General features: G+C 33.7%; 1 protein-coding gene across 2 annotated transcripts; it reads right to left on the reverse strand.

Moving 5' to 3' along the window:
* Nucleotides 1-6,153: 6,153 nt before the first annotated feature.
* Kat60 (katanin p60) lies at nt 6,154-20,332 on the reverse strand. Of its 2 annotated transcripts, none has more exons than XM_085957249.1 (10): nt 19,864-20,332; nt 18,333-18,417; nt 15,052-15,199; nt 14,182-14,366; nt 12,765-12,926; nt 12,561-12,682; nt 10,677-10,856; nt 9,904-10,062; nt 8,523-8,746; nt 6,154-7,804 (listed from the first exon to the last, which is right to left on the reverse strand). In XM_085957249.1, exons 1-10 carry the CDS (start codon nt 20,053-20,055, stop codon nt 7,606-7,608), a joined length of 1,656 nt encoding a protein of 551 aa, XP_085813375.1. In that variant the 5' UTR covers nt 20,056-20,332; the 3' UTR covers nt 6,154-7,605. The 2 variants fall into 2 exon arrangements, with proteins under 2 accessions (XP_085813375.1, XP_085813374.1); XM_085957248.1 differs by having other exon boundaries at nt 18,324-18,417.
* Between the last annotated feature and the right edge of the window lie 293 nt (nt 20,333-20,625).

A 20,625-nucleotide genomic window follows, 5' to 3' on the forward strand; every position in this document is an offset into this window, starting at 1 on the left:
ACCGCTTCTTTTTGGCATGTAGCTATCTTCACACTTATCCATGTGCACTCTGCACAGTTGGTATTATAATATGGCGGACATACCGTTTTCAAACATTCCTAATATGCTAGTTCACGGCCATTAAAATATTTTTTTCGATATTTTTTTCAAAAGGACCTCTTGTTTTATTATATAAAACGAAATAGTTGCAATTTTTTTACTTCAATTATTCAGTGTATCAATATAAACTATTAGCGACTTTAACTTATATTGACTGGTGGGACATAATATAATGATAATATTTAAAATTGTACTATAATCAAAGAGATGAGTCCAATCTCTTTGACTGCAATACAATATTTTTCTATTCATATATTTTTGCCACAAATGATTCATTAGGATTTTATAGGTAGGTACACAGGTCTTGCTGTGTAAATACACATACTTATCTAAAATTATTTTAGGCTGGGGTAATAATTCTGTCGGCTTTCAACCCGTCAGTATATTTCAAATCGACCAATAATGATTATTAAAAAAACCCAATAGGTAGGTTGGTATACCTAGCTACAACTACAAATAAAGCAGGTTCGCTAAATTTTAAACACGGTTTGATAGTGTACTATTGTCGAACAGTCAAAATATGACCATTTTTATCACTTATCAGCATTTTTTTATCAGCATGGTGGAGTTTTAAGTACTAGGTATCTAATAAAAATAAAACTTTATTTTAAAATACCCAAGTGTCAGGTGTATCCTACCTATAAGTTATAACTACCTATAAGTTTAGTCCACGCTAAATTTTAATAGTAATGTAACAAGCAGTGCAATTAATTAAATTTTATAGTTGTTAGTACCTAGGTACTAAGATAATATCATAATTTTGTTGTGTTTTTCAACAAGAATAAGCAATGTTTGTAGTATTAATAGCCGATGGAAATGTTGTTAAAATAACTGTAGATTTCTTGAAATTTAGAGTAGTTACTAGCCAGATAGATCTACAATCAATTTTTTTTAATATATTTATTTTTTAAGTTACGGTGTTTTAAAAACGGTAAATTAATTGTCATAATAAATACTGTACATATTTATTTAGTTATTCTGTTGGTATTTGTACAGGGAATTGTAAAAAGCTTACTAATAGCTACCTACATGGCTTAGAAATGCAATTTAATTTAAATTAAATATTCATGTCATAATTACATAGGTAGGTACCTACGTACTTACTATTGATGTTGTAAATAATGTAAAGTAAGTAGTTTGGTTACAATAAATCTCTATTACTGTAACCATTTACAGTGTATTTATAGGATTTAATATTTAAATAAAATAACATTAATAATTGAAGGCCATAGGTTTTTTCCGTGAACAAAGTATCCCCATATTAACTTGTCGACCATAAACTATTGACGAGAGTAGCCGTGAAATTGTTGTCGCGAGCTTCACCTCGTCGCCGCAATATAGACCGGAGCGCCGAGCGGTACCGCTAAATAATTTCAAATATTTACAAAGTAATAATTTGAGGGATTGGGTCTGTCTGTACCCATATGTCTTTCTGTAAACACTTGTATGTTAAAAATGAGTTTTCACATCAGAATGTATTTATGTGTGAAAAAAGATTCAATCGCGTCTGGTTTCTATGAAAAGTTGTAAGTATTTTTTTCCTAACATTGGGTTATATTCTATTACCTATTTCCTGTGTGTAAAATATTATTTTCAAAGCAACATATTATAATATCATTTATTTTGCATGTATGGCTTGACTTGTGCTCTTTCAAGGACTAATAAACATAAATAAAATATCAATATTCTCTCTTGACTATACATACCTATCCCATTTACAAAATAATGAAGACAGTGGTAGGTAGGTATATGGAATTTATAATTATTACATTTTATAAGTCGATTAACTTGGTAGCCTACTTACAGCCTTTTATTAATCCTCAATTAGGTAAATGTGCCGCAGACGATGTCATGAGATTATATAACTTTCTTTTTAGATCAAACCAAACCTAACCTAATAACTACCCCAACATAATAATATAATCTTAGTTTGTGGTAATGATGCATCAAAATGTATGAAAATTTCAAATTTTCAATTAACAATTATTGGATCGAAAAGCCTATGCGCCAACAGAAAAGGGTATTTATTATAATTGTCTACATGGAATAAAATGTTTTCGTAAAAAAAAATATTACCCTCAATTATTCTGTGATGTTTGGTTAATTTATGATAAGGCCATTAATTTTTCCGCGGTCTGAGTCGAACGTTCGATACTTGAGATGATGCTCAGATGTGACCGGCTTCACATAATAGGTATATCATTATATCGTCGCTATAGGATTTGTTTCCCGAATAGACCAAATGTCAATTTTACAGGAGACGAAAAACAAATTTCATTGTCGTATATTTTAATATCAGTAGATGTATCAATCATTCTTTCTATACTGTATGATTGCAACATTATCTAAGAACAGATTCCAAGAATAATATACTGGTATAAATCATTAAATGCACAGAAAATGCGTTTTATTTACAAGTACTCACTGTGGATATTCGGGAAATTTTTAGCGCTCTCTCAGAATAATGGATATTCGGGACAAAACATGGACGTTCGGGATTTAAGACCGTAGCGTATTGCTGCACGGCCTACAGATTACTGAGTGGTCAAAAAGTACGCGCCTCAAATGTTATATTTATTTACACGATAATTGTTAATAATTACCTCTACTATTTAAATACTTAATGATCGTAATTACCCAAGTTCGTATGTAATAATAACATGCGGCAATCGCTTTTTCGGTTTAAGTAATGAAATAGTTTTTAGTAATTAACTATTTTTTTATTGAACGAATAATTCACAAGATTTAAGAATGTACCATTCTAATAATTGAACATACTTACATAATTTTTTTAAATCACTTCTGAGAAAATATATTATAAGGTATCTACTACTTCAATTACTAACCGACGTCACGGTCATTTCTCCAATATTTTATGATGGTACTTACTCGTACTTGCTAACAATTTTATATTAATACTTTTTCAAAAAAAAATAAATATATCTATATATTTCTATAATTGACAATTAAACTTATTACAAACCACCAAATAAATAGTTACTTACATACATATTAAATTAAATTAACTATCAGCGCATTCAAAAATAACTAATAGCATCGCCTTTATTTTCATAGAAATACCTAGATTAAAAGTAAAATAAAGACAAACAATGTTTGATTAATAATAATTTGAAATAATAATTATTTTTTACGTCATAGTAGTTGCCGGGTCATACTGTAGAATAGTAGAATTCATATAACCGTTGGGATTTTGTGTCATTTATCAAAACAAAATGCAGTTATTTAGGTTAAAATACTCACTTCCACAACTCTACTGTAAGTTCTGGGCGAACTGGTGATGTATCAGCTATGAATGATCTCTTCAAATTTGATGAATTCACTATTAAAACAATAGTAACGTTAAAAGCAATATCAATAAGACGAAATTTGAAAGAAGTCTCCGGACGGCCGAAAAATATGAAAGTGGGCGTGATTGTTTTAGAGCTAGACAGCGTGAATGTGGGAGCGAGATGTACGGCGTGAGCGCGGTTTGATTGGCTAAAGTCATATTCGGGAAATAAACACTCAGCCAGAGATATATTTCGACCGAAATTAACTTGGATATTCAGGTACAAATAGTTGGACATTCGGGAGAACACCACGGAGTAATTGTAACTTAACATGGCGTATTCGGGTTTTTTAAAAAAATATCTCTGTTCCTAGATAAAAATATATTGTTTTTATAAATGATTTCGGTAGAGTTCGATAAAAGAAATTGAACTGCATTAAAATGTCGATTTCGACAAAAATGGATATTCGGCAAACAAATCCTATAGCGACGAGATGTCTGTAATCAGAGATCGTTGCGTAGACAATCGGCATTAAATATGTGAAGGATGCAACATTGGACCGCATCTTGAATTCAGATTGGACGATGGACAAACTTTGGAGGAAAATTGGTAATTTCGAGATAGGATCATGATCTCTTTTATACAGTCAATATAAACCATAGATAGAGTAATACAACGATACATATATGATAACTTTTGAGAGCCGCAATGATAATCCACGAAGCAGACAATGCTGATGCTTCAATAGAAAAACATCTTAGTTTAAAAAATCCTGACAACGTAATTATTATTGTCTGGTAATGGTGGTTATCGCACAGGCAAAGTTTTTGTGACACGTTGCACAGACCTTCACGTCCCTAAAACCACCACTGCTGAAGAGTAAGTTTCATGGTTACTATCAGTAGATAGTGTGTATGTAAATTTAGAGATTTTGGTTGTCTGTTTAAAATAGCCGAAAATAAATAATAAAACGATTTCAGCAGATAATTTGAAACTAACAATGAGAGAGGACAGCATTTTAAGAGTGCTTAAGGGCGACACTTTGCCAAGGGACATCACTGATTCTGTAAATCACTCAAATGATTCTTTATTACCATTCTATGAAGTATGGATTTTTCTTTGTTTTTAATATTTTTGAAAGAGGAAAAGACAAGTCAGAACATTCAAATTATACATAGGTACCTATATGGTTACTATGAAAATAGCAATATCATTAATATTGTATACCTATATTATGTTTTCATACAAAGCAGTTACATGTTTCACATATAAATAGGTCTATAGTTATGTGAAAATTGCTCATAACAATTAATTTACCATATAAAATATGCTTTTAATTTTGCGAAGGTAAAATGCATAAATATTTTTTGACCTTTCATAACACAATCTGGGAAGTCTGCTTATTTGTATTATGTAGGTAGACGGTATGCAACAAATGAGATATTGGCTATTCAGTATGAAACAGTTTGCAGCCGATGAGGTTTTATTTTACTAAGCCATATGTCAGCTGAAACTTAATGTAGTCATTTGTAAAGGCATCTCTATGAGCACAGCGGAAGATTTCAAACCTCATTTTTAAAATTGTGTCACCTATAACACCATAGATAATTGGATGGTTTAAGATCCAAAAGGATAAAGTCCACTTAAAATATCTAGGTAAGCATAATAAATGCCGATGATGTTGTCCTATTTGAAAACTCAATCAAGGGCATTCAAGAGACAATTGACAGGTTGCATGACAACTCGTCTCGCGTTGGTTTAAAACCAACGCGAAGAAAACCAACGTTATTAGTGAGGGGCAAAACATTGAGAGCGTCGACAGCTTTGAACATCTGAGGGTATACATCACGGGAGATGGCATTTTGCAGAGAGAGCTCGCTATCCGAATGGGAATGGCTGGAGCAACATTCAACTCGATGCGGAGTGTCTGGGACTCACGATTGTACTCGGTCAAAACCAAATGACACCTATTCAATGCTTGCATTCTGACTGTGCTTTACGGTAGCGAATCATGGCACCTTACGAAGGCTCAGAGCAACCGTATCCTGAGCTTCGAAAACAGATGTTTGGTATGACTTTTGGAGCAACGAGGAGATAGAACGCACCAAGCAGCCTTTCATCACGCTGAGGGTGATGAGGCGACGTTGGACCTGGCTCGGCCACATGGTGCGGATGCCAGAAGAGAACTTCAACCTGGCTTGCCCGTTATTCAAGCCAACTGGATTCCGGCGTCCTTGAAGGCCGCTAGATACTATGTACAGTGTATTCGGTGGAGTTACAGGATGCTGGTTTGACCTGGAATGATGCAAGACTGGCGAGCGACAGTGATTCTTGGTGTCCATATGCTCCAACTAAGGGGCGGATATGGCCAAAGAAGAAGCATAATGAAGCCCTTTACTTAATTAGTCAAACTGTTCATTAAAATTATTTTTCTTTCTTCCAATTTACCCCTGAAATATTATTGAGTCATATTTTATACAGTTTTAGCCATCACCATTTTTGTATACAAAATAAATTCAGCATACCCTTCTTTCCTGCTTCTATTTCATATTTTTACATTTCATCATAAGATTTACTTTGGTAGACACATTCAATGATACATATTTCAGTTAAAAATCCAATTATTGAATCAACACCATTTTTTATATATTTGATAGGCTATCATAGTAGGTTACTACAGCTTGATGGCAGTCTTCAATGCAGGAGTCAATCTATGAAAACATAATAATATTATATATTTCTACTAAATAAAAGACGAGTATTTAATGTTTTTATTTGAAATTTATTCGCTTATAAGACACATTATACATTTTAAGATGCTTGTCATTAAAGGTTAAAATTTAATCAGTTAATAATAAAGAGTAGGTTCTCTGTTTATCAAGGTTTTAAATATCGCTAAAAGATCTACGCTGATTGAACTGCTCGGCTAATAATGCAAAGCATTGTAACATAATACAATTTAGACATAAATAATAATTATTCTGCGCTATTTCATAGTGCCCATTTAAATCAGAATATGTGATAAAAAACTTCAACAGAAAGAGATCCGCGAAAGAAGCCAGCTAAGCTAGTAGGATGACATGTTTTTTTCAATGCATGGAACAAATTACTCACAGCGTAATCTGTCTCAGAGAAAAAAATACTTTAAAAAATTCATTCATGCTAATAAAAGCTGTGTTTTATTAACTGAATGCTAGAGGTTTTTTTAAAATTTTTTCTTGTATCTAACCTTTCTTGGGTAAAAATAAAGAGATCTATTGATGTGGTTAAGCTGTTCTGATTCTTGCAAACTAAATATGTATGGCAATGAATTATTTTATCACACATAAAAATATTAATTTTGGATAAAGCATGCGATGGATTTGTTAGACAGATATCGCGATGTGTTGTAATGGACATGGTTGCTCTGTAATTAAATGTCGTTGATTCTATTTGTATTATCACAGGGGTAGGACAACAGATTCGACTCTGAGTTTACATTTAATATTGTATCATTTTTCATTTATTCACAGCTCTCCTATGAAATAAATCACACTTCGTTGGCCAGCAACAAATCATTTGTAATCTGATTAAAAATAATATTGAACAGACATACAAAATAATTTCATTCAAAATCAAATAAAAATAATTTATTCTTCGACAAAATGCGTGAGTAACTTGATCATAAGAACAACGAAATATTGTTTTGGCTTTTTCCCAATATACACAAACAATAATGAAAAGGAGGAAGTATCTTTTATAACTTTAATTGTCTTTTGTGCTATGGCTATATCATATTTACATAATGTTACGAGACGCTGTATGCTATGTGGATGAAATTATCTGTAATTATAGTGGAAAAGCTTTGGCGTTGATTGTTAAAATAAAATTGGCAAATTCATTGTTAAAAGATGTCACTAACTAAATTAATAAAACACTTATGATAAAATCAAACTACAACAAAAGTAATGGTAGTTAATTTTGATGAATTCTAAATAATATGATGACATAAAAATTAATAAAATGTATAAAAGTAGTAAGGTTTAGGGTTTATTAATAATTATTGTAGTTCATTGTTTAGAGAATAAAACACCAGCGATACAGAACCATATTATAAGAATGTTAGAACGAATGCTAAACAAAAAAATTTATTATGTATAAATCATGTCACATAATATTTTAACTCTGCAATTTCGGTTAAGCATCCTTTAATGAAATATTAAGTACAAAATCACAATCAGGACGATCCGAACTCTGTCATCCATTTGACATATTTATCTAAGTCCGTTTTTGACACTGATTTATTACATTTGGCCATTGCTTCTCGGAAATCTTGCGCTGATACAGGCAGATCTAATTCTTCGCGAGCCAATTGCTTTATCTGTTCCGGTTTGAGGCCGGCAATTTTCCTACGCATGGACATCATGGAAGCGTCACTGAAAAAGAAAAAAATATGCTTGGTGAGAAACAATACAGAAGTACTCTATTATTCAACTGATCTGGAAGGAAGAAACAAAGTCCGGTCACACAGCTTTGGATACATCAGGTTAGAAATCAAATAGTTAATAAATTTTTATTGATGATTTCTATTCTAGATCTAGTGGATTAAATGTAAACATGCGCTGAAATTATCTAACCCACTATTTAATTTAATCCAATAGATTAGGGAAAATACTTTTGTTTATATGCAATATGAGTTGAACTAATGCCCTAGTTTGAATCACTCAGAATCATTTATTATTCCTTTGTGCTGCGACCATTTTGCATTACAGTTGGCGTGTAAATTCTATGAAAAATTTAAGCGTTGTATTAAGGTCCCAGGTTCGAATCCTGGGTCTGGCAAATACACATATTGTTTTTAATTTGTGTATGAGTCAGAGTATGGACATAATATGTTGAGCAAGTGACTGACATCCATTTCTCGTAAAAACAAAAATCTCTTAATACAAACCTTCACTCTGTGGAGGTCCATATGATCTTATTAGGATCGGACATGGACGGAAAAATAAATAAATTGTTTTAACAATGACTTTTTACTATAACTTGCATGCATGCTATCTGCATACGTAATTATTCGAGTACAACAGCACTATAATTACAGTTCACAGCAACATAATTAATAAGTTATCAGTCAAGTAGCTAAAATGGTCTCACCGGCACACATTCGTAATATCAGCTCCGGAATAACCGTCAAGAGAATTTGCTATCGAATGGAGATCGACAGTGGAATCTATTTGGACTTCACGCAAGCTGATTCGTAATAGCGCTTCTCTGCCTTCCCTATTGGGCAGTGGAATGTATATTCTTTTTTCTAGACGGCGCCGAAGCGCTTCATCAATATCCCACGGGAAGTTGGTAGCGGCGAGCACCATCACCACCTGAAATATTACATCATAGGTAACAGCTTACAATAAATAAGTCCATAGGTCTTGAAACTTTAACCTAGTTTAAGGTTATCTATTAATGTTTGTATGATTAGAAGTATTTGTAGAATGTTGTTTTTTAAAATTAGAGGAATACGGAATAAATTTAAATGTGTGAAGAATACGTTATACGTCGAATACTGAAAATTGCTCTCGGTTTATGCATTTATGCTCATTTAATATTGGTGTATTACACACACTATTGCACGTGCATAATGCGTGTTTCATTTTCGTAGGACACTCACACATTCAAAACCCTGCATCAACATGTGGCGTATTGAACATAGCGTATCGGTATTCTATTTATTATCTGTTCTGTGGTCTACATGGACATCACATTTATCGCGGAGCTGCGAATCGTCCCTCCCCATGAGAATATAATTTTTTTTACCCTCATTCTTAGAATGCTATACAATTACCAATCTTTACATGCTTAAGACCATACTTTAGTGAAACGGCAAATAATTTTTTCAACTATATGTGCTTCGAAATTTCGGACTCGCTGGTAATCGGAGAGTAAAAGTCGAGCTGTGAACACGTCAATTTGTTTAGTGATGGCGACGGGGGAATTAATTCTTAATCGTGTAAAGATGACTAAAAAACGTTACCCATTTACTTGAAAAAAATAACATATCAATGAATATATTATTACTAATAGAACAATAAACATAACATTAAATGGACGCATGTTCGATTTTTATGACAAATTATGTTTTGTTCTGCATGCGTCGTTTGCACAATCTTCGCGTCGCGTAGTCACGATCGTTTTAGACCGTACCCCAGCTGAAGTATAGCCTTAAAGAAATAAATGAATTGGAAAATAATTGTCTAAATATTTATGTTCGAAATTTGGTTCTAGACCCCATGTTTACGTGCAATGTGCGGAATACCTCTTAAGCAAATCCACAACATGGACTGTTGTTGTCACATTTCTTGTCAATAGTCTTTTAAAGAACAAGACAAAGAGCTGGGAGGGTTTTACAGAGGGAAGTGGATAGTTTTTTAGCTGGCTGTGTACCTCGTGAGTCAGCAACAATTTTCAATATTAACGTGCAACATGTAGAAGACCAGAAAGGAGCATTATGTATGAGTTTGAAATTGACTAAATTAACCTTATGTGGTTCATCCGGATTGGAGCTGATGCCATCCATTTGTACAAGTAATTCAGATTTAATACGACGTGATGCCTCGTGTTCTGTTTCCGAACCTCTCCGGGAACAGAGTGAATCGATCTCGTCTACAAATATTGTGCTGGGAGCATAAAATCGTGCCTGTAAAAGTTAATCTGTTAATATTGTATGAAATATAACACACTTAAACACTGTTGACATCACAATGCAGTTGCAGAAACAGTCATGCCACATTCTCAGATATGTACACACTGCTTGCAATTTGTAAAAAGAAATATCATTTTTTTTATTTGTAACTGTGGCAAAGTAACCTACTGTACTGTCCAATAAGATTTTGGCTAGATGTTAAAACTGTGAACTAACAATCTCCTCCCATTTTCGATTATAGCGCCTTCTGGTTAGCGACGAGTTATCCACGTGTTAAAACTATGAACCAAACAGGCTCCTAATATTTAGTCGACGACAGCAACTTCCGGCTTGTGCCTAAATCTTTTTGTTGGACAGTAGTAGTGGCCTTTTTTTTTTTTTTTTTTAAATAGTATAGAAAACACAAAATTTAGAGCATAGTTATACTTAAATTTTTATTTCAATCAATATCCATAATTTAATAATATGTACATACATAACATGTACATAATATGTCTCTAAATACCATTTATACTGTATGGGATGCCAAAACACTACGTAAACATTGCTAAGAACATTTAATATATTCTAAAAGCTTGATAATTGATTGCAATGATCAGAATAACTACCATCTCGAAGAGAAGACGGACAAGCTTTTCTGATTCTCCCCTGTATTTGGAAGTGAGCGTACTGGAAGACACATTGAAAAAAGTTGTACCACACTCTGTGGCTACCGCTTTAGCCAGCATTGTCTTTCCTGTGCCAGGCGGACCCACCATCAAAACACCTTTCCATGGTCGACGGATTCCCTACAAATAGGTAAAATATATGTGATTATATGATTTTGTAAAAAATGCGAACACATTGAATTAATACATAACTAAATATAAACTTTTATAATTAATATTCGCACTTTCTTCGTAAAATGTTAAATGTCATTAAAATTATAATATTATGCTTTACGCAAATGATAAAAATAAATAATAATAACAATTTCTTTTACTATGGCATAATTCGTTAAAATGAGAAAATGGCTTTTAAGTAAGGTATGTATGTGTATTAAGAAATTGGTGACATCTTCATAAATGGATTAGAGTCTGTCTTCTATAAGCTGGCGTGCCGGTTTTCCCCCCCCCGCTTCAGCATCCATCTCGTTCCCTCCCATTGAAGGCGATGGCACAATGCTTTCCGTGTGACGTGTATGCCAGTTTATAGAATACAGACTCTAGCATGAAGAATAATAAGGTAAGTCGGGGGAATATGCCTAATTTTTACTTTGACAGATTACTGATTGTAAAATAATATGTTTATATTCAAAATAAACACATATTATATTAGAAAAACACTTTATTATAATATTTAGCAGCAATTGTATTAAAAAATTAGCTGGAACAATTTAAAAAAATATAAAAACTAAAAATGCCATCTTCCCCCACTTTGTCGGCGGAAGATGCCACAAACAAAAAAAAATTAAGACTTCAGACACAGGTTGCAAATGTCCGAATTGGACATGCTTGTTGCATATAGCCATTTTTGACACCTTACACATGCAATCCAATCAACTGTAGGGCCTTCTTTATCAAAATAATATCCCTCACAAATGGCGCAATAGTTTTCTTCATCACTCAATTCACTCACACCAGAAAGGGTAATAATTACGCACAATATAGAATTTTTATATTATTTTGTCAATGATAGAAATACGTTTTAATGTTAATGCAATAACGATTAAAGACGAGGCTTTGCAAAATACTAAAAACTGAGATAGTGAATGACCAAAAATATTCAATATGGCATCTTCCTCCATTTTTAGGGGTAAGATGCCAATGACAGTATGTAAGCCAGTATGCAACATAACCTCAAACAGTAAAATGTGATGTCAAACATAGTGTATTATTCAATGAAACTGAACATAACCATGAATCAATTCACATCTTTATGCTGAGAATATTTTGAGTAAATGTGTAAATAAGGTATGTACCACCAAAAAAATGGGTACTTTTCTCGTTTTATAAGCGTATTTTTTCAATTTAAAATTTGACAGGACCAACGCCTAGCATGTGTTCTCCGGTATTAATGGTAGATCCTAAAAAATGTTACTCCACTGACATGTAGCGATGGACGAATAAATTAATTAAGCTTTGGCGTCTTCCGCCATTAGGCACATTCCCCCGACTTACGTTATTATACAAAGCAATTAGGCCCAAAGCCCACTGCAACCGGCCGTGTGATGCTGACATATCAGTGAATAAGAAGTGCCATTTAGGTCCCTCTCGATATGCATTCATTGCATTGCCATTTTCGCAATAGACACCAAGAACTCGAGTTTAAGGCGTTGTCTGAGAGGTCACTTAGTAAAAGATGTGAATTTTCACCAGATTATGAGAAAACAGTGAATGTAGCACATGGTCAAGTGATGGATTGAATGGTCGCCTCTAAAACCACGGAGCATGGAGCGATTATGTTTGATAGCTATAATTTATTATTTCAAAATATAAAATAAAACCATTTACTTTGAAGAAATCCGGCATCCACATTGGCAAGACTACGGCTTCCTCCAATAACCTTTTAGCTTCATGCAAGTCGGCAATATCGTCCCATCTAATGTTTGGATTCTTCTGTACGATGTCTCTTTCTGAAAAAATTACATACGTCAAGTCAGTTTCTCAAAGTGTTGTAATCAATTTGATATGGAATTCATTGTCTTGATGTCATACCTAACATATCAACAAGGTATCCGTCAGCATGACACCCGGCTTCAAATTTCTTTTCGTCTTCCTTGTCATGATGATCCTCTTTGTCTTCAGACTCCCCGTTATTATTTTCTTTGTCTGATTTATCTTTAGTTTGTTCTTTGCCAGCCGGTTCTTTATGTTTTGCTAAAACCACATTAATTATGTTAAAACATTGACATGTTATAATTCGGACAAGAGTGTCAATCACATAGTGTTTGTTGTTCATTACATATTGAGGGTATGCTGACAGAAAGCATTATCTCATTAAAACAAGTTCTGAGATAATCGCAAGGACTTCAATTTTTTTTTCAAAGCGTTCTCCCACATAGATTTTTTTATGATTTAACATTTTTTCTACATTATAAAGACTAACCTTTATTGCAAACACAATATACGACATGTTACAAGTCCTGTATTGTGTATACGCAGAACGCATTAGGTCATTATCATGCTTTCTATCAGAATAAAAAAAATAACAATATGATTTAATAATGTTTCTATTTTCTCACCATTATATCCTATGCCTTTGTGCGTTTTACCATGACGTAGAGCATTAAATTGTATACATTTTGGCATTTAAAACAGAAAAACAGCAAAAACTGAAATAATGCGTTCTGTCAGTATACCCTCGATATATTGGAAAATGCCAATATTTTTCTTTAACACACTAATTTTCACAAGATTTGAGAATGTAACATTCTTTATTGAACATACATATTGTTATGTAATTTGAAAACATTTCAGAAACATACGAATTAGAAAAAATCTTGAAAAAATTATGACGCTAGACAGGACAGAACCTGTATCCATCGAATTCGAACCAATTAAACCAATGTAAAAATGATAATAAACAATTAATCAGACTCCGAACTCATGTTGTGAATGTCCACAATGTTTTTTTTTTTAAATAAATAATAATATCAACACATACTCAGCCAGTGATCAATATATTATAATATACCTGTAGTATCTACATACATGTAATGTGCAGCAATTTGTTCTATCAATTCGACTTGACTCGAATCTATCTGATTGCTTCAAATGATGGCAATAATTAGCTATAATGTAGTCATACAAAAAAATAATACATATACGAATTCGTGGCGAACGACTTATAAGTATTCTGATTCGAAAATGATCATGTATTTTAATTATTTTCAGTTTGGGTAAATAAGTGCTTCATACCGAGTCTTCGCCAATGTTATGTACCATGTAGTTTGCACCACCCCGTGTAGGGTCCAAGGCGAAAAGGACTTTTATGATGTTGCTATTAATGGTTCTATATAATAAAGTTAGGCCAAACTCAGTAATCACAATGGTGTGAGTTTCTCATGAATTCCAATGATTATTGTATTAGTTCTTTTTAAATAAGAGAAAATAATTTAGAGGTTTACTGTACCATTAGCCTTACTGTTGGAATTCTGTCCTTTCGACTGCTGACGGGCATTCCGGATATCGCCAGGTTTCTTGCTAACGTTTGTTCTTTGAGCGGCTGACGAATTCCGCCTGACGTCCGGTTGGCCGGTTTTCCTGTTGCCGGTAATATTGGCTTGACCTCGCAGCGGCTTGATAGGTGGGCCACTCCTTAAAAAAGACATAGGTTATTCGCAAGATTAAAAAAGCTATACCTAATTACAATGAAATTGATTGACAGGCGGCACTTTATGAAATTGGAAATGCCGACAACGATAACAATGAAGGATGTAAAATTTTAGCACTTCAATGATTGAAAGATGAGAAAGTCAAGATATGAATATATTGAGGTTGAAAATATTCTTTGAAAGTATTGATTTTAATTCCTACATACTAATTCCAAGCAATATGTAACGTGTGCACATAAAAATTCACTCAAGACAATTTGGTAGAATGTGCATTTATGTAAATCGAAGTCATTCGTAGTGTTCTTTAAAAAAAAAAACTATTTGAAATCTAAAACTGGTTTTTCACACAACCAAAAAAAAATGTAATCAGAAATGTCAATATGTAAATGAGTATGCATACGTTGTATGAGAACAAAATGGTAATAAAATCACAATCTATTACCAAATTAGGAAAGTACAGTGTATTTTAATAATGAAGGAAGAAGCCGTTAAATAACCAGCATTCATTCAATATAAACAATTCACGATACTTTTCAGTACAATAATTATAATTGGGTGATAGGAAAGCAAGTTGTATTTTAGCATTGCATTCGTTAAAAGTATACAATCAAAATAAAGATACGTACACGACGATTGCGATATTATGGTTTAGAGTTGGAATTTATTACTTGTGTTCCACTGGAGTCGGTGAAGGCCAGACGTCGGGATCTCTATCCGGGGGAGGCGGCCAAACGTCAGGGTCTAACTCGTGAGGGGCGGGTGGCCACATCGGTGCAGGGGGGTCTCTTGTCGGCAGATCCTCATAACCAGATATTCCTGGCAAAGAAAATAATGTAAAATTATGCGAATATAGAAGTTATATTTGACAAGCTAGCAGATAAAAACATAGCTAACATTTAATGCTATATGCAAGGCCTTAAGTCATTTAAGAGTAGGTGAGTAGGTGCCCTACGAAACTTATTTACAGTAAATTGACTCTCCATCAATTAATTTGAATCTCCACGATGAATTAATTCAATTCCACAGTTATCAAAATAGTCTACCCCAATTTCGCTGTAGGTACGTGTAGCTGTAAACACGCTGAAGTAAAATGTGTCACATAACAATAATGTAGATATCTACATCAGGTTGGCGAACCTTTTTACGAATGCGTGCCAAATATTATTTTTCGACTGTGACATATGCCGAGCAGTTTTTCATGGGAAAAAATGAAAAACATGGTTTTTAAGAATTCTATTATAGAAGTTAAAAATTACAATAGAGTTACAATAGATCCTGGTACAGCCAATTTTATGGGTAGCAATGAAATTGATTGTTAAGCGCGACCCAAATTGAGGTGCATGTCATGGTGCATGTAACGGGCTGCCGCTACGGGAAAAAAGTGTGTAATGTCGTTGTTCTTGGTGTTTAAAATGTTATCAGACTGATGTTCCCGTACCGTAGCACATTTTGAACCTTTAAACGGACATTGTCAGTTGGCAAAATCTGCCGTAATCACTAAAACAACAATGAGGTCACCTCACCTCTTATATATTTATATTTTGATGTTTATGTATTTTGTCGGAATTCTGCACAGAAAATTGTGTGGTGTGGCAGCAACACTGGTGGCCACTACCGTAAACACAAAGTTTAATTCAAATATATGACAAGTATTTTCCCACCATATTGAAATTAACCATTCACAGTGTGAATACGATTTTTTCTTGTGTCGCGGCTAATTTTTGACCAACTGAGAGCCAACAATACTGTACCGTCACCTTTTGTACTGTGTATAATGGTTGTAGCCGAAACAACTATCGACTAATAAACAAGACATGTAGAATTTAATAAAATTTACATTATTATTTTGTGAAGTGTGGTTTTACCAAGTAAATGTGAATGCTAACTCAATTAATACACAGGATTTATTTACCTCAGGCCATGTCAAAAAGTTAACACAAGTGGCAAACAGTCTTTTTAATTAGAATCAAATAACCAAACAAGATTTGATCGTTAATATATGAATGATTCATTCAGTTTATCACAAGTGACGCTAAACAACAAAGCAAAATATCATATTGCTTGAGACTTTGACAATAATATATTGTGGTATTTTAAAAATCTCAACTTGCCTTCTATTATCTCATTTTTCTATCTTGAAGTTTCGAGAACAGAAGCGATTCTCAAGAGATAAAATGTTAAAGTGCACTGTTGGTTGTATGAATGTGATGTGTTTTAAATTAATGTTAGGGTGAGATGATGTTGGTTGATGTCGATATCTACCACTGATGATACCATGTAGTGTAAATTTGAACTTAAATATTCCCAAAACAAATTCATTAATGATGTTGGTGGTTTATTCTCAGAAAACTGAAGATGAAATATCACCTGGCAAATTCCAAAAGTGTAGGCCGATTTCGTACCCGGGAAAGATGTGTGAAAAAATCCTGAATGTGTGCCATGTAATTAATTAATATATAAGCTTCATCGATTATAGTATACAGTCGAACTCGGTTATTACGATCACGGATATAGCGAGATCTCAGATGTAACGAGGAAACATTGGTTGACATTTTAGTTTATGATTTTCTCCACACATTTATTCACTTTCATAACGAGTTACTTATTGGATATACCGAGCTAAAATATCATCAATTTTTTTTTTAAAAATGTCTCGATCGTTTAAAAATATTTCGACCTTAAGTAATAAAATCCGACCGGACAGGATGTCGCCGGGATCGGATTACGTTTATGACACAAGTTAAGTGTCTAAGTACCTACGGAATTAGTGTTTTCGCCGACAATATTGAAAAAAATTCCACACATGGTTGAAATTGCATGTAAAAAATCCATTCATTACAATAAGCAACTTCTTTTGTAGTTTATGAATGCCATGCTTGTTTCGGGGAAAAATTCTAATTGTGTATTTTTGTTTGAATTGCGACTTTTTGTGTTATGTGACCGCTCATTTAAAAATACCTATTCTCTGATATAACGAGTAATGCTTATAATGAGCAAATTCAGTCGGTCCCATCTTCCTCATAATAACCAAGTTCAACTGTATTATATAGCAGATTACATATTAATATATAGCAAGGATTTTGTCTGTGGGTGGTGGCAGAAAACATTGAAGGTTCTCTAGAGATAGTTCGGGCACATCTTGTATCCCTCATGACAAGTCTTTATAACCATACTTCTGCCTTAATAAAGGTGAATGATGTAAAATTCAAAAAATTCCAGATGCAAAAGGGAGTTTGCATGGAATTTAGCCTCTCCCCAATCTGTACGGCAAAAAATATGACGAAGAGCATTTGATAATTGGGAAAACTGTGTTACCGTTGGAGGTAAAAAGTTTTCCAATATGAGATATGCTGACGACACAATGGTCAATGCAAAACCAACCAAAGAGATGGCTATTTTATGTCATCAAGTTAAACGTGAATTGACGGGCTTATAGATAAACACATCTGAGAAAATACTAATATTTATAGATCGTAATAATATTATGCCACAACCCAGTGCTGCTGAAAAACAGAGATGGTCAGTGTAAATGTTTATCTTGGGTCAAGCATCTCTTGACAGAAGTGGAAGCCATTGAAAAGAAAATGCCGGTCGAAACTGCAACTAATTTGAAAGAGCATGAACATTACCAAAACAACTAAAATACATCTAGCAAGATCTCCAATTTTTTAGTAATACATCACACAGGGAGGATGATAATTTGAAAACAAAACTAATAGTATTTGGCGACCAAGTCGAAAGGTCAGAACGGATGATGTCACTGCGAATGGATGGATCATTTGCCATTTTACCATTGCCATGGGTGTTCCACTACCAAGAGGGATGGAGCCAGGCCGTGGAAAAGGCTGTCAGACGGAATGCATTAATGGTTTTTAATAGAATTTTATGATATCTTATATGAACGAGTTAATGATGACCATTAGTCTTATAAATAGTTTACCTGACATACTTGAGTGTCCATCGTGTTTGAATAGTTGCAGTATTGACATTGTTGCTTTGAATTGTTCATATTCTCTCACCATCTGGCGTTGGACCTGCAAATTAGAGTTTATTTATTTATAACTTGTGTTGTAATATAAAAATTGGACCTTTGTATGAGCGCTCGAAATAGAAAAGTTTATTAACCAGAGCGCTCGACAATCTTCTGAAGATATTAACATATTACTTAGTTATAAAATTGCATGTGCATTTTATAAAAATAAGTGTGTTAGATTTTTTGTTATAATATAACCTATCTAACTCAGACGGTCAAATTATTTATTCCACGAGACAGTGATAATTTTACCGATTTCATGAACCGGAGCGGCACTCCAGTCCATTTCGAGGCCTGCTCTGTATCCATTACTAATTTTAGTAAGATCAGTATGGAAAATAAGTCTTAAGCCGCGTTGCCACGATCCAAGTACAATCTGAGTACATTCGGACCGAGCGCACTAGATCTGAGTGTACTTGGATCGTGGCAACGCGGCCTGAGATATAAATTTTATATTGGGAAGGAATAGTAGGTAGGTACTTTGTCAGATTGACCATTATGACTATTTACAAAATGATACAATATTTCTAATTAAGTACCTAATAATATTATTGAAGTATATCTATTTTCTTTATATTACATAAAATGCAGTTTGTTTATTCATTCCAAATTTTAATTTTTCTTCTTCTTTCGACCATGTCCGATCCTAATAGGATCATATGGGCCTCCACAGAGTAGAGGTTTGTATTTGACAGATTTTGTTTTTTACGAGAAATGGATGTCAGCCACTTGCTCAACCTATTAGGTCCATACCCTGACACACACAAATTGAAAAACAATATGTGTACTTGCCAAACCCAGGATTCGAACCTGTGATCCACAGCGTTATAGTCCAACGCTTAAGCCGTACGGCCACCGTGGGCGTTAAATGGCATTTTAATTTTTACTATAGATTAAAATAAAGTTTGCATATTTTGGATTTGACTTTGATTTAGTGTTCTTTTGTTTGACTTTTATTGCTGTCAGAATTATTTTCATCTTGGCATATTGGGTTTCTCGATTAATCAGGTACTTCAGTTACTATTATGCATCTTGGTGACCATTGTTTCACACAGTATAACCCGAATAGACAATGATTGCATGAAACATTCTTTCATAAAAGTTTTGGTTATTAATGCTTGCTGTTTTTAATAAACATTTTTTTATGAAGAGTTTAAATTTTATGACGGTTAAAAACTGTTCACAAAAAGGGTGACCTTACAGCTTACAGGTAATGTACGTAAGAAACAGAGTACCTACATGCAATAGGTAGATAATAAAGATATGAAAAATATCATTTCTTTTCATTAGAATCGTTTGTTAAAATTTGATGTAGAGCTGTCAGGCTGTCAGGGTGACAATGGAAAAGAGTAGAAGGTATTTATGCAGGTACCGTTTGACATTTAAGGATGATTCAGAGATGTTTTTCATATGAAAAGAGGGTGTCACACAAAGTAAAGAAACTTACATGTTGCCATTTGGACTTCCTCGTTTTATCAGAAATTGTAATAAGAAATCTGTGAATCATCTGAACGACACCTTGGTAGTATACTCCCGCAGATTCGTAGTTACCAGTCAGGGCCATTTCGCGAGCCAACTTCGTGTTCTCGCATATTTCCATAACCGATACTGCCATTATGGTCATTCCCGCGGCGTACATAAACAATACTGGGCTAAAATATCACAGCGTATTGCACATTTCACAGGTATTATAACGAACTTTCCATCGGTCCGTCCTTTCTTCGAGTGGACACTGGACCTCCGTATTAGACGACGAATGTTGACGGTTATTCAACCACGCCTCGGACATCAATCCTTTTTACATTAATTTCGTTTGTCACTTGATTAACTATCGCGATTCTTGTAATATTTCATGTTGTCATGACAATAATTCGCGGCCGTCAAATAACATATTCGTTCTGTCTCGTCAGAAACATAAAGTTGTTGCGACAAATCAGAACCTTTTTTGGTATTTCCGACAAGTTGGTATCCTTGTAAACTTGTAAAACGAAGGTAATTTTCTGTTTTGTGCGCAGGCGTTGATCACCTGAGATTTACATTTTGTCGTACTGGCAGGTGGCAGCACTGTTTCAGCGACGTAATCGGAATATAGCGGCAGATTTGAAACAAAAGCTGTAATTTTCAAATTTAATAGACATTAATTTTTAATTTGTTTATGATAATAAAATAGGTAGGTAGGTAAATTTAAAAAAATAATAACATACTTAGA

The sequence above is a fragment of the Rhyacophila brunnea genome, unplaced genomic scaffold (assembly GCF_057557595.1).
Source record: "Rhyacophila brunnea isolate RB1 unplaced genomic scaffold, BYU_Rbru_1.0 scaffold_6, whole genome shotgun sequence".
In the NCBI taxonomy this organism is placed as follows: domain Eukaryota; kingdom Metazoa; phylum Arthropoda; class Insecta; order Trichoptera; family Rhyacophilidae; genus Rhyacophila; species Rhyacophila brunnea.

What these genes read in the sequence shown, in the direction of transcription:
- Kat60 (XM_085957248.1), bottom strand. Translation starts at nt 20,055, where the DNA reads ATGTACGCCGCGGGAATGACCATAATGGCAGTATCGGTTATGGAAATA. An exon ending in TGGACACTCAAGTATGTCAG is followed by an intron (nt 15,200 to 18,323) that starts GTAAACTATTTA and finishes TTTCTTTGCCAG; the next exon opens with GAATATCTGGTTATGAGGAT. An exon ending in TTCCAACAGTAAGGCTAATG is followed by an intron (nt 12,927 to 14,181) that starts GTACAGTAAACC and finishes ATGTGGTTTTAG; the next exon opens with CAAAACATAAAGAACCGGCT.